General features: G+C 39.7%; 1 protein-coding gene across 1 annotated transcript in view; it reads right to left on the bottom strand.

The window, feature by feature from the left end:
• LOC122549046 (N-acetyltransferase ESCO1-like) overlaps nt 1-15,102 on the bottom strand; it is a 41,969-nt gene that overhangs the window by 25,751 nt on the left and 1,116 nt on the right. Inside the window, exon 2 of the mRNA XM_043688228.1 lies at nt 7,692-10,230. Coding sequence (XP_043544163.1) covers nt 7,692-10,230 — 2,539 coding nt within the window. The remainder of the gene's footprint in view (nt 1-7,691; nt 10,231-15,102) is intronic.

Raw genomic sequence — 15,102 nt, 5'->3', positions numbered from 1 at the left:
TGCTGGACACACTTTCCTCATTCCTGAAGAAGGGCTTATGCCCGAAGTGTTGATTCTCCTGTTCCTTGGATGCTGCCTGACCTGCTGCGCTTTTCCAGCAACACATTTTCAGCTCTGATCTCCAGCATCTGCAGCCCTCACTTTCTCTCAATTACCTGCTGTACCAATATGCTAGCTTTCTGCGTTTTGTGCACAAGTACCTTATTCCCTTTCTATGGTTTTTCTAAATTGATATAATACTGCTCTTTTGTTCACTTTGGAAAGGAAAACTTCACATTTTCCCCACAGTATACTTCATTTGCAAACTTTCTGCCCACTTATCAAGAACTCTCAACTCTTTGCATCTATCTTGCAACTTACCTTTCCACCTATTTCTGTAAAATGTGCAAATTTAGCTAGAATACATTCACTTCCTTCATGTCAAATGGTCACGGTTCCAGCACTGATTCCTATGGAACCCCACTGGTTACAAGTTGCCAACCAGAAATAGATCCAGATTTCTTGCCCATTAGCCAATTCTCAGCCATGCCAATATACTACCTCCAAAACCAGGTGCTCTTATTTTACAACTTAATCTTTTGTAAGGTAACTTCTGGAATTCCAAATACAACACACCTACTCTTGTTAAGACTTCCACTCAGTAAAAATATATCCACAAAGGAGGAAAGATTCTAAGAGAGTGATAAAACAACCATAGCTCAGTAGGGATGTTAAGAAATTGGGAAAAAAAAGCATTTAATGATGGACGTGTCAGTGACAGATCCGAAGACACACAAGTTCAGAATCCAGCAAAGGAGAAAAAGTGAAAAGATTGCTTGCTTACTGTCATCCCTGCTACTCTATCTGTCCAGTACACTTTAGTTAACTCCATCCTCATTTCATTGTAATTGACTAAGTTAAACACATTTCCAAGCCAAATTTATCACTAAAATTGACAATAAAACTGAATCATGTTATGATTACTACTTTCTAGGGAACTTTGACTCAGGTCATTTATTAATATATTACACATTTCTGAATCAAGGACAGCCTGTTCCTGGTTGGCTTCATGATATATTGCTCTAGGAAAGTATTCCAAATGCACTTTAATGAATTTTTTTGTTGTAGCTACCCTTTCAAACTTGGATTAACACAATCAACATGAGCAAAAGATTAAATAGGTTAAATAGGCAGTCAGGGAGGAAATTGCAGGGATCCTTGTATAAGTATCTGTATCACCTACAACTACAGGTGAGGTGCCAAATGACTAGAGTGTGGCTAATTTTATATGCCTTTGTTTAAAAGGAATGCTAGGAGAAGCCTGGGAACAATAGACTAGTGAATTTGACTTCAGTGGTAGGTAAGATATTGGAAGTAATTCTGAAAGATAGAATTTATTTGGATTTGAAGAGTCATTGAATTATTAGAGATAGTCAGTATGATTTTGTGCAAGGGAATTTGTGCCTCTCAAACTTTGATTGAGTATTTTTTGAGAAAGCAACCAAGAAGATTGATAATGGCAGAGCGGCAGTCATTGTTTATTTGGATTTCAGTAAAGCCTTTGACAAGGCTCTGCATGTTAGACTAATTAGTCAAGTTAGATCACATGGGATTCAGGGTGAGCTTGCAATCAGATACAAAATTGGCTTAATGGCAGGAGACAGAGTGAGAGTGGAAGGTTTTTTTTCAGACCGGAGGCTTGTGACCAATAGTGGTCCACAGGGATCGATGCTGGGTCCACTTTTATCTGTCATGTACATAAACAATTTAGTTGAGAATATAGAAAGCAGAATTAGTAAGTTTGTGGATGACACCAAAATTGGTAGTATAGTGGACAGTGAAGAAGGTTTTGATCAATTGGGTCAAAGGGCTGAAGAGTGTCAGATGGAGTTTAACTTACATAAATGCAAGGTATTGCAGTTTCATAAAACGAGCAAAGAAAAGACTTACACAATTAAAACTAGGGACCTGGGTAGTGTTGTAGAACAGAGACACCTAGGGCCTCAGGTACATAATTCTTTCACGTTTGCATCACACATACACAGGGTGTTTATGAAGGTCCTTAGCATGCTTGCCTTCATTGCTTAGACCTTTTGAGTATTAGAGTTGGGACATTATGTTGAGGTTACACAAGATATTGGTGAGATTTCTTCTGGAGTACCACATCCAGTTCTAGTCTCCATGTCATAGGAAGGACATTATTAAGTTGGAGAGAGTTCAGAAGAGATTTACCAGGATAATGCCAGGAATGGAAAATTTGAGTCATAAGGAAAGGCTGGGACTTTTTTTCCAGTGGAGCACAGGATGTTGAGAGGTGACCTTACAGAGGCTTATAAATTCAGAGGTATAGATAAGGTGAATGGCAGGTGTCTTTCTCTAGGTTGGAGGATTTTAAGGCTAGAGCTTATTTTTAAGGTGAGAAAAGAAAGATTTGGAAAAAGACAGTTTTTTTTTTAAAGCACAAAGTGGTTCAACTGTGGAATGAACTTCCAGAGCAAGTGGGGAATGTGGGTACAGTTAGAATGCTTAATTGACGTGAATAAGAAATGTTTGGAGGGACATGGACCAATCGCAGACAAGAGGAACTAGTTTAGCTTGGGATTTGGACTGGTTGGACCAAGGGTCTGTTTCTGTGCTGTGTGACTCTAGGATAAATGGAACCCTATTCCTTGGAAGTTAGAAGATTGAGAGGTAACCTCATGGAAACATTAGATTCTTAAGAGGTTGGACTTGCTTAATACTGAGAGGTTTCCTCTCATGGGAGAGTATAGGACCAGAGGCATAAAGGGGTCCCAGTTTAAGACTAAGGTGAAGAAGTTTGGAGTCTTTGCAATTCCTTGATACAGAGCTATGGGGGTAATATATTTGTGCATATTTAATACAGAGATAGATTCAGAAACAATAAGGTAATTAAGGGTTACTAGAAAAAGGGCAGGCAAGTGGGATGTGAGGAGTGCCACATTTTAATCATGGAGCAGGCTGAAGGGGTGAGACAGTCTACTTCGGTTCATATTTCTTATAGTCTTATGCTTATAACTGAGCTCTGCACAAAATTGGCAAGATCTTTCAATAGGCAGAAAAGTGGCAAGTCAAGTTGAAAAGTGGTGTACTATGAAAAGAAAGTGAGGGAAAATGATTAGATGTTCTAGAAAAGCAGAGAAGTTTGGAAACATGATAATAATATCTCAAATGTAGTAATTTCAATAAGATCACACAAGCCTTCAGGGCATGTTGAGCCAAATTTTGTGCTTAGTTTTGCAATGTAACTTCATTTCTTATTAAACTGCATGAGTGGTCACTGGCACCATCAATGCTTTGCTATTAACCAGAGTCATTATTTTACCAGACAATTATTCATTATTGGATAAGATTTTGGAAATGAATATTCAGAGAAAGAAAAACAATTTTTGGAGGGGTTCAAGTTAATTAAGGAGATCCGATGGAGGCTCAAAAGTAAGATACTATTCAACTAATCTAATTTTTCTGAAGTATCAGATCTTAGAGAAAAGAGGAGCAGAAGCAGAGCATATAGTCACTGAGCCAGCTCAGCCATTCAATATGATCACACAATCTTGGGTTTCCACTCCACTTTCTTGCTCATTCCACACATCTCTTCTAGACCTAACAGCTGCATGTCTAAGCTTTATGTATTCAATGGAATGCCAACAATTAATAATATTTTAAGTGAAGAAATTTATCATTTCAGTCTTAAATAATTACCACCTTATCTTGTGACTGTGCCAGTGTTGTGGATTCCCAGGCCAGCAGAAATAGCCTCCTAGTGTCCACTCTGTCAATCGCTGTCAGAATTTTGCATGTTGCATGAAATCAACTCTCACTTCGTCAGCCCAATTTACTCAGTCTCTCATTTTAGGACAACCCTCTCATTCCATGGGCAAATCTAGTGAACATTCACTATACTGCCTCCAAAGCAAGTTTTTTTTTTGCATGTTGACTGATGTTTTTCTGATGTGGTCTTACCAAAATCCTCACATCCTTATTCTTGTATACCAATCCACTTGTAACTGAGGGCAATATGTCATTTATCTTCCTAAATGATTGCAGTAAATGCATTCAAACATTTCAGCATAAACACACCAAGATCTCTCTGAACATCTACACTGGAGTTTCACACCTTTTGTTCCTTGAAGTGAAGTGAATATCCTTATACTTCACCCATATTATACTGCAAACTGTTGACCAATCATTAAACTTGTCTATATCTATTTGCAGGAGAAAGTGAGGTCTGCAGATGCTGGAGATCAGAGCTGGAAATGTGTTGCTGGAAAAGCGCAGCAGGTCAGGCAGCATCCAGGGAACAGGAGAATCGACGTTTCGGGCATAAGCCCTTCTTCAGGATTTGCAGCCTGTGTTCTCAATTTACACTTCACCTAGCTTTCTATCTTCAATATTAAAAAACACACACTATCCTTTGCCACTTCATCGAGAGCGTTAATATGAATTACACTTAACTGAAGCCACAGTTCTAATTTTCACGGTAATCAAATAGTCACAACCCACTTTGAGAAATGCCAAATGCCAGAGTTTCTGCTTCCCATTCATTAATCAATCATCTTAAAACACATTACTGTGTTATGCCCAGTTCTAAGAGTGTTTATTTTGCCTGGCACTAAATTTCTAAAAGAAACTCAGTAAATAGCTAGAGGTTCTGTTTTATTCATTCAATTGTTACATCATAACACAAAAGGAGAGAGACAATAAGCAGGACATTCAGCAATAGGGTGGGTCAGGAACTAAGATGTAAGATAAGCCTGAGCAGGATCAAGCCAATAGGGTTGGGGGAGGGGAGGAAGTTGAGGGTCACTGGTAACTGGGAGGATCAAAGAGTGTGGGGGGGGGGGTCATAGGATGAAGTGAGGAAAAGGTGGCAGAAGTAGTGAGAAGGCAAATAGAGATGATATATTTCTTTAATATTCTAAGTTATAAAAAAAGTTTTCATTGACTAACGTAGGAATTTAACAACAAAGTAATTCAATTTACAGGACATTTTTTCTGATAAGGGCCTTTAAAATCCTTTTACTTTCATTATAATGTTATCAGATTCACTTAAAGTTATGATTTAAAGAACAATTAAAACTTCAAGTGAGGACTTCACTTATTTTGATATCAAACTTAGCATGGAATTTATTATGATTACTAGTTTCAGTAGATCCACTAAGATTAGCCTTGTGTCACTACCCAACACTAGATCTTAAATAATTTTCTTCCAGATTATTTCATAATGCATTATTCCAGAATATTATACTGAAAATATTCTACAAACCTTGTTAATGTTTAATCTGTGAATTAAAACCCCTTAGTTATAACACTACCTTTCTTCAAACTCCATTTGCCAGAGCATTAAACAAATTATTGGTGTAATCTTAGACAATTAGAAACTGTCCTAAGAAACTTCCACCTTTATATTGACTGCCCCATATATTTTCTTCTCAATTACTTTTAGTCCTGCCCAACTTTCTTGATTGTTAATTCCATTCAAACTGGATACAGGCTCGTCAAGAATCTGAACCAGGGCTTCTCTCATACTAAAAGAATGACGTTCTTGGCTGGGCTCGTAGCACATCTGGCACACATCTGACTCCAAATTTGGCAGCAGCATGTTCAAGCCGCATCAGGCTCAAGAACTTTGCTACATTTCAGGCCCATGGGTTTCCTCGCACTTAATTGCAGGACGCTGCTTATTATTCAAGGGTCCTCTGGCAGTGGCAGTGTCCCTACTCCTGAACCAAGAAATCCAGGTTCAAGTTCTACCACTCCAGAAGCCATCTTTTTACTATCCTCAAGAGAGTCAGTGCTAGCTCCTTTTTTAAAAATGGTTGATAATAAACAGCTTGGTTATTAGAATATGGAATAAAAGTTCAACATTTCCCAATGATAACAAACAAATAACAAAGTGGTACTAAACACACTCTCCCTTCACGGTCGCCGAATTAAAATGTGGAACACTGTCCTACAGCATTGTGACTACCTACATCAAATGGACTGATCAAGCAGCAGCTCACCATACCCTTCCCCATGACAGCTGGGGATGAGCAAAAATTGGCCTAACCAGCAAAACATATACTCTCTAAATAATGATCAAAAGAAAATGGGAACATGCTTCTGAAATGCTGGAAGTGGAGACAATTCATGTTTTTGGAACGGAATTAGATGAGGGATAAAGCAATGAAACTGAACTCTCTGAACTATTCTACAGAGTTGGCAAGGCCACTCTGAGCCAACATCTCTCTGAGCAGAATGAAATGCCCCACCATCTGAGGCATGTTCGGAGATGGATTTAGAGCCCTTCGATTAAAAAGGAGGGTGTAGTATGAGAACATCTAAGGCTCTTGCACAGCATTCCTGCTCAAAAATCAACTGAAATCCTAAAGTACACAATTGTTACCTAAAGGGAGAGACCCTACTGCTGCTGGTATTTAACCAGCAATAGTTGTGGGACTCACCACATAAGGAAATTGACAAGTAAACCCATATGAAAAATCTTCCTTCACAGGAATGAATGGACCTATCAGGAATGGGATTGCCAACTGGATATTTGGTTCACTACCCTAGAGAACTGGGATGCCCAATTGTTGAATAAATTCAAGTCTGACTCTGGTCAATTCTTATAAGAAATTATAGGACCTGGGATAGTGCAGGAAGATCAACCATGATCTTTTTGAATGGTGGAGAAGGCACAAAAGACCACAAACCCTACTGCAACTCAATTTCCAATGTTGCCAAATTGGAGAACAGAGTGCTGTTTAAACCAGCCATTCTCAACGGGGGCCATATCACCCTCTTAGGGGCCCCAGCACATTTGAAGGGGCCCACAGACTGAAAACTGTTTATGGGGGCCCTGGTAACTGAACCGATGAAATACACAAGCCTAACCTAATTTGGAGCCTGATACTATGAAACTTGCAGAAAAGCACCAAGCTCAAGGATCACATTACGCCTGATAGATGTTTAATTTCATACAGTCTTTTTTTTAAGTTTTGTCCAGTATGTCAGAACGTTCAGGTTTTATTGGTGTTCAATAATAAATGATTTTGTTTATCTGTTCATGTTGCATCCCTGTTTGAAAAAGTGTGGGGGGGGGGGGGGGGGGGAAGAGAGAGGGGGGCCTGGAACCTGTGAAGAGCTCTTGGGGGTCAGTGGCCAAAAAATGATTGAGAATCACTTATTTAGAATACTCTACTAGAAAACTATAGGAGATTAAAAGTGCAGCAATCAATATTAACTTGTAATATGAGGAAATGTAAAGACAAATACAAAAGAAGATTGTGAAAACTGGATCTGTTTTTAATCAGAACAGATAAGATTAAGGGATGATTTGACAGACGTTTAAAGTAACGAAGTGATGGGAGATGATAAATAAAAAGACCGTTCTCAGTGATAGTCTATAGTGGACTACATTGCTGAAAAAGGTTAAAAATACCAGATCTAGGGAAGGAGCAAGAGAAATAACTTAATTTCCTAACAGAGGGTTGGGTCAATGGAATGCATCACTGGTGTAAGTAACTGAAACAAAGATCATGCCAACATTTAAGAATCAGCTAGATCCTTAACTGAAAGAGTAAATAGGACCAGTGATTATTTGGAAGTCACTGGCTTGAAAACACATTTATGCTATAGCTTCCAACTATTACTAAGTCTGCCAAACCACGGCAACAATCAAAAAAGCATATTTCATTTAAAGGCAAAAATACCTCATCAGCTTCAGATTCAGTTTCCATTTTTGGCATCTCTGTCTCATCCTCTTTTTTGCCAAACAATTTCGCTAGTTTTGTTATTTCTTCAGGTGTACGGTTTTCAGATGATTTACGATCGCTATTGGAGGATTTCCCAACTTCCACTTGAGAAGTAACAGTTTTTGATTTATGTCGCTCATATGTGAGAACATTTTCTTCTTTGGTCTGGACAGGCACCCCGTTTGGCAGCTTCACTTTCTCTACCTTCCTAATTGTTTGAACTACTACCTGTGAAACAGCTTGCCTAACCTGCAAATTTCTAAACTTATTATAGGTAGAATTGATGGTAGTTAGTTTTTTTTGATCAGTTTTAATTTGCCTAATTCTGGTCCAACTGTTCCCTCCTTTATGTAAACTATATCTTGTAGTTATGTATTTATTATGCTCAACAAGTTTACGGTTCACACATTTTTGTCCTGAAAACTGAAATCTGTTTAGGCTGGAATAAACTGGCTTAGCCAGATTGGTTTTCTCAATATCTTCAGGGGTTATGGCTTCTGGTTCTTTTTGAATACTTTCATCTTCTGTCTTTGCAGGTTCCTGTTTTACTGAAAGATCAAGAGTGTCAGAAGCTATCTCTTCTGCAATTTCTTCACATAACTCAAGAATACTTTGACGTTTACACTTAACATCATTTTCAGTTTGCAGACATGGGTTTTCTGTACCTGTGTTTGGAGCAGAAACAGCGTTGTTAGCTTTACAATTAACTTCTCGTGATTGTTTTGAACCTTGTAGATGTCCTTTCAGAGAATGATTTGACTTTTTCTTATTTTGCACAACATTATTCATAGATTTATTTTGTTTCTTTACAGGTGGTTTCGTTCCACATTTTCCTTTCGTATCTTTGATACTGCAATTTGCCGTGGCCGATTTCTGAACCTGGCCTTCCAAGTGTTTCCCATTTCTCTGCAATGTTGTCTGTGAAGCACCTTTTTTGATTTTTGTTCCAGATGGGTCTTTAGAAACTGGTTTTCCAGATTGAGATTTTTCTTGAGGATCTTCAGAAACAGTTGAAGTCTTATTAATTGCAGGAAGTTGTCTGTTCTCCAGATCAATCTTTCTTTCACCTGCAATACATGCCACTGTTTTGACAACCTTTGCGCTTTGTTCCTTGGGAGTTGAAACTTTTGCTGCTGGGGCTTTTCTCCCAAATTTACCAACTAATTTTGTTCGTGCAACATTGGAAGCCCGCTCTTTTGGAGCTTCTGTAACTTTGCCCAGCTTCGTTCTTCCAAGCTTACTTTCTACTTTAATTAATTTTTGCATAGGCAAAGCATTTTCAGGACTTTTCGAACATATATCACTAAATGCTCTTTTTCTCAGTTTTCTTTGAGCAGGAAATGCACTAGTTTTGCTGTCTATGGAAAAGGATGATTTTGTTGACAACAAAGGGCCTGGATTTAGTCTCCGAGATGATCTAGTTGGCTTTTCAATTAGTATTTGGTTGGATTTTACTACCTGTGGAATATTTTCTTTTGTATATTTTTGACTAGATCTAGTTTGAGGTTTTACATCTTTAGGCTGAAGCTTATCCTTACCTGTAGAGTGATGCCGTGATGATTTTAATCTTACTGTCTTTTTTTCCTGAAGCTTCTTTGCAGATTGTGTGCTAATCTGTGCCTTCATGGAAGTTTTCTTAGAAGAAACTTTTTTTGCCACAGTTTCAGAAGCTTTACATGAGGTTAACTGTTTGGCACGATTACTCTTGCGTGCCACAGTTTTAACTGCTTTATGGAGAGTCTGCTTCTTCGAGGTCCTAGCAGTTACTGACGAGGATTTTCGAGCTTTCTTTGCAGGACTCATTTTTGATACCCTCATGGTTGACTTCATTTGAACTTGAACATTTTTCTTTGAGTGGGATTTGTTTGTTGCAGCTTTCACAGTATTTACAACCATTTGAAGAGATTTAATTTTAGATGATTTACTGGACTTCTGTGGAACATTTTTCTGAGAACAAGCTCTTGAGGTCATTTTTAAAGGAAGCTTTTTAAAGGTGGCCTCTTTGGAAATACGAAGATCTTTTTGTGCGAGTGGTGACTGTGAAGCTCTATTATTCTGAGGCAATTTCTGTGGAACTTTCACTGGCATACACACAGTTTTGGCGCGCGTTTGTTTTTCCCTGGTTTTACTTTCATGCTGTAATTTGCAAGATCTCCTCCTCGATACTGGCGGAGCTATGGTTTTCTTTTGATGGGAAGACTTCAGTAATGCATGTTTTTTAAGCAAAGCTTTAGCAGATTTCTTCTTCAAAGGAGCCATCCTTTCATTTCTATTAATAATCAGTTTTGTGCCTTTCCCCTTGAGTTTTGCAGTTATTTTTGCTGATGATCTGTTTGCTTTAACAGTTCCTTTCAGCAATTTCAAAGCTTCTTTTTTAGTGGATGCCTTCTGCAACTGAACAGCTGACTGCTTTGCACACCCTCTCAATTCAGTTGTTTTTTCCGCCAAACGTTGCTTTTTGGTTGAAGGTCCACCTCTTATTGATCCACGATTTGACCTATTAAATAAAATTGTTAGTAGTGATATTTTAAATTATTAATTCATAAAAAGCAGAGTAATATTCAATTATGCTAAATAATAGCAGAAATTGCTATTTAGGACACAGGTAATCTAATCAGACTGTTGAGGTACATTTCTGGGGAGCTTTGGGGTGTGGTTGGGGAAGGAGGAGGAAAGAAACTTATTTGTAACTCCTTCCTTGCAAAGAACAGAAACTAGTTACTTGTTGACATCTCCAGTTCTTTGAAATTTCCTGGGAACACACTCATTTATGATGTTGTAATTGAGGGTAAAAATAGCATGTGGAAAATGCAAACATGAGAAATCTAGAAACAAAATAAGTTTAAAAAAGTTAACTAAAGACATTCAAACTGCTCTGGAAAGCAAGTCGACTCAAAAGCGTGATGAACGGACTTTATTAGACATTTATACTTGAAAACTTTTTCAAGACAGCAACTACTGCCGTTTGGGGGAATAAAAGTAGCTAATGTTATGGACTAGCAGGATGCTTGCAAGATTCTATTTGGAAGGGAAGAGAATCACAGGCTTTGGGACATACAAGGAATAAAGAGTCACTGAAATGGGACTTGCCAATGGAAGTCAGATCTAGAAGACAGGCTGACTGAAATGACTTTCCAAGGACACTGAAAAGTTGCAACCTCATGTAGCAGAGAAAAATTAATATTCCAGAGGGCCATAAGTAACGTTCACTATGTTCCAGTAATGCTGTATATTTGCCAGAAGTATGGTGCACAACAAATGGGGTTTAAGACCATATCTTAACTGATTTAGTTATTAAATGTGAAAGTACTTTTCATTACTTTGTTGTATTAGCTGCCCATTAATGTTGGATCTGAATCATAGAATTCCCCAGTGTGGAAACAGGCCCTATGGCCCAACAAGTTGATGTGATCTAGGGTGTAGGTTTGCTCGCTGAGCTGTAGGTTTGATATCCAGACGTTTCATTACCTGGCGAGGTAACATCAGTGGCGACCTCCAAGTGAAGCAAAGCTGTTGTCTCCTGCTTTCTATTTATATCTTTCTCCTGGATGGGGTTCCTGGGGTTTGTGGTGATGTCATTTCCGGTTCGTTTTCTGAGGGGTTGATAGATGGCATCTAGATCTATGTGTTTGTTTATGCCGTTGAGGTTGGAGTGCCAGGCCTCTAGGTATTCTCTGGCATGTCTTTGCTTAGCCTGTCCCAGAATAGATATGTTGTCCCAGTCGAAATGGTGGGTTGCTACGAGGGACAGACGGTTGTGTCTTTTTGTGGCTAACTGGTGTTCGTGTATCCTGGTGGCTAACTTTCTTCCTGTTTGTCCTACGTAGTGTTTGTGGCAGTCCTTGCATGGAATTTTATAGATGACGTTGGTTTTGTCCATGCGTTGTACTGGGTCTTTTAAGTTTGTTAGTGTTGGTGGGTTTGTGTGCTACTAGGGTTACTGGCTGTGTTTTGTCTGCTTGTCGTAGTTTGTTCTTGAGGAATCTGTGCACTGTGTTTTTTGAGTATCCATTCTACTTGAATACATCGTATAGGTGGTTCTCCTGTTTTTCGAAGTTCGTCTGTGCTGCGGTGTGTGGTGGCTCGTTGGAATAGTGTTCTGATACAGTACAGAACTGGCTCAAAGGTAGAAGACAGAGGGTGGTGGTGGAGGGTTGTTTTTCAGACTGGAGGCCTGTGACCAGTGGAGTGCCACAAGGATCGGTGCTGGGTCCTCTACTTTTCATCATTTATATAAATGATTTGGATGTGAGCATAAGAGGTACAGTTAGTAAGTTTGCAGATGACACCAAAATTGAAGGTGTAGTGGACAGCAAAGGAGGTTACCTCAGATTGCAACAGGATCTTGATCAGATGGGCCAATGGTCTGATGAGTGGCTGATGGAGTTTACTTCAGATAAATGCTAGGTGCCGCATTTTGGGAAAGCAAATCAGAGCAGGACTTATACAGTTAATGGTAAGGTCCTAGGGAGTGTTGCTGAACAAAGAGACCTTGGAGTGCAAGTTCATAGTTCCTTGAAGGTGGAGTCGCAGGTAGATAGGATAGTGAAGGCAACGTTTGGTATGCTTTCCTTTATTGGTCAGAGTATTGAGTATAGGATTTGGAAGGTCATGTTGCAGCTGTGTAGGACATTGGTTAGGCCACTGTTGGAATACTGCTTACCAATTCTGGTCTCCTTCCTATCAGAAAAATGTTGACAAACTTGAAAGGGTTCAGAAAAGATTTACAAGGACTTTGCCAAGGTTAGAGGATTTGAACTATAGGGAGAGGTTGAATTAGGCTAGGGCTGTTCTCCCTGGAGCGTCAGAGGCTGAGGGATGACCTTATAGAAATTTATAAAATCATGAGGGGCATGGATAGAATAAAAAGACAAATTCTTTTCCCTCGGGTGGGGTGGGGGAGTCCAGATCTAGAGGGCATAAGTTTAGGGTGAGAGGGGAAAGATATAAAAGAGACCTAAGGGGCAACTTTTTCACGCAGAGGGTGATATGTGTGTGGAATGGGCTACCAGAGGAAGTGGTGGAGGTTAGTACAATTGCAACGTATAAAAAGCATCTGGATAGGAATAGGTAGGGTTTGGAGGGATTTGGGCCAGGTGCTGGTAGGTGGTATTAGATTGGGGTGGGATATCTGGTCGGCATGGATGAATTGGACTGAAGGCTCTGTTTCCATGCTGTATATCACTGTGACTATCTCTATGACTATGTTTTCCCTAAGCAAAAACGCCACTCCTCCTTCCCTCCCCTGCTATCCTTCCATAGCATTTATACACTAGAACATTCAACTTCCAGCTCTATCCCTCCCTCAGCTAGGTTTCTGTAATAGCTATGATATCCAAGTTCCATGTTCCCATCCATGCCCTGAGCTAATGTGTCCTCCCTGTCAGGACTCCTGTATTGAAATAAATGCAGCCTGATTCATCAGTCTTCCTTGCCCTACTCTTGCGTGCTTTGTATATTTAACTTTCTCTTAACTTCCGTGCTGACCTCAACCCTCTTTTTTGTTCCACTATTCTTTCGGGTCCCATCCTCCTGCCAGACTACCTGCCAGGCATACTAAAATAAAATGGGAGAATGGGCTACAAAATTGACACAAAGGAAGTATCACAAACCCTAGGGGTACTTTAAGTCAATAGTCACCTGGAAAGTAGGAACCCATGGCATCCAAGGCAAAGTGGTATATTGGATCCAAAATTGGCTCAGGCAGGAAGCCAAGTGCAATGGCAGAGTCTGGAAGTCTGTTTTCAGGTGATTCTGCACATCTTGGCGTTGGGCCCTTGTTGTTTGTGCTGTATATTAATAATTTTGATTTAAATGTAGGGGCTATGGCCAAGGAGTTAATGAATGACAAAAACTGATAGGGTGGTAGATAGTGAGGAGGATAGACAAAGAATGGAGGATCATAACATCAACTGGGAACTGCAGTGGCAAATTAAATTCAACCAAGAAAATATGAGGTTAATGCACTTATTGACAGCTAACAAGGCAAGCGGATACACTATGAATGGTAGGACTCCTTAAAGTTCAGAAGATCAGAGGGACATTGTTCTATATATTGACAAATCCCTGAAAGTAGCAGGTAGATAGGGTGGTTAAGATGACATACTTGCCTGTATTAAAAGCAGAGAATAAAATGACAAGTTAAGCTAGAACTGCAACCAGGTTGGTTAGCCCTAACCTAAATAGCGTGTGCAGTTATGGTCACACATATAGGAAGGATGTGATTGCACCAGAGAGGGTGCAAAGCAGATTTGCCAGGATGCTACCTAGGCTGGAGGCTCTGGGCTATGAGGAAAGATTGGATAAGCGGAGTTGTTTTCCCTTGAGCAGCAAAGGTGTGGTGACCTGATGGAGGGTTCAATTCCAGCCTTGGGTGACTGACTGTGTGGAGTTTGCACATTCTCCCTCTGTCTGTGTGGGTTTGCTCCAGTTTCCTCCCACAATCCAAAGATGTGCAGATTAGGTAAATTGCCCAGTGTTCAGGGATGTGTAGGTTAGGTGCATTAGTCAAGGGTAAATGTTGAGAAATAGGATAGGGGAATGGATCTGGGTGGAATACTCAGAGGGTCAGTGTGGACTTGCTGGGACTCCCTTTAGGGATTCTATTCTATGAAGTTCAGAGGACCGTTGAGGACACATTTTCATTCAGAGCATGGTAGCAATCTGGAACGGACTGCCGAAACAGGTGGTTAAGTAGGAAAGTCTCATTTCAGCAGATTTTAGATAATCCCTTCTGCTGCCAAAGCCTCCAGGAATGCAGTCTAAAAGCTGGAAAATGAGATTAGTTCAGTCAGTTAATTGATGGGAAACAGTCACAATGGGCTAAATGTCTTCCTTTTGTGCTGTAATGCTCCATGATTGAGAACCTAAGTTGTGAGGAGGATACAGAAACTTCAGGGAGATTTGCAGAGGTGTACTGATGGGCTAGAATTCAGCAGACAGGATATAGAGTGAATGTGTGGAAAGTTTTTATTTGGGTAGGAAAAAAAAGTCCAAGAGCATAATAGATAATTTTTTGAATAATAAAGGAATTAAGGGTTATAGTGAGAGGGCAGGTTAGTGGTGCTGAGGCCACAAAAATGATCTTATTGAATGACAGAGTAGGCTTGAAGGGCCAGAATGCCTACTCCTGTTCCTAGTTCTTATTAATTAAAATGGTAAATTGAAATCTTAGGTGCCCAAAGGGACCTTGGTGCTCTTACTTACATTACTTAAAACAAGCATGTAAGGGCAGCAAGCAATTGTGAAGGCAAATGGTACGTTTGTTTGATTTACAAGGAGACTTACATATCCTGTCACAGTTGTATAAAACCTTGATGACACCACAGTTTCAGTCACCTCATCCGAGGAGAGATACACTTGCTATAGA

The sequence above is a fragment of the Chiloscyllium plagiosum genome, chromosome 4, assembly GCF_004010195.1.
Source record: "Chiloscyllium plagiosum isolate BGI_BamShark_2017 chromosome 4, ASM401019v2, whole genome shotgun sequence".
NCBI lineage: Eukaryota > Metazoa > Chordata > Chondrichthyes > Orectolobiformes > Hemiscylliidae > Chiloscyllium > Chiloscyllium plagiosum.
The sequence above is the reverse complement of the archived record's forward strand: the minus strand, read 5'-3'. Positions and strand labels throughout refer to the sequence as shown.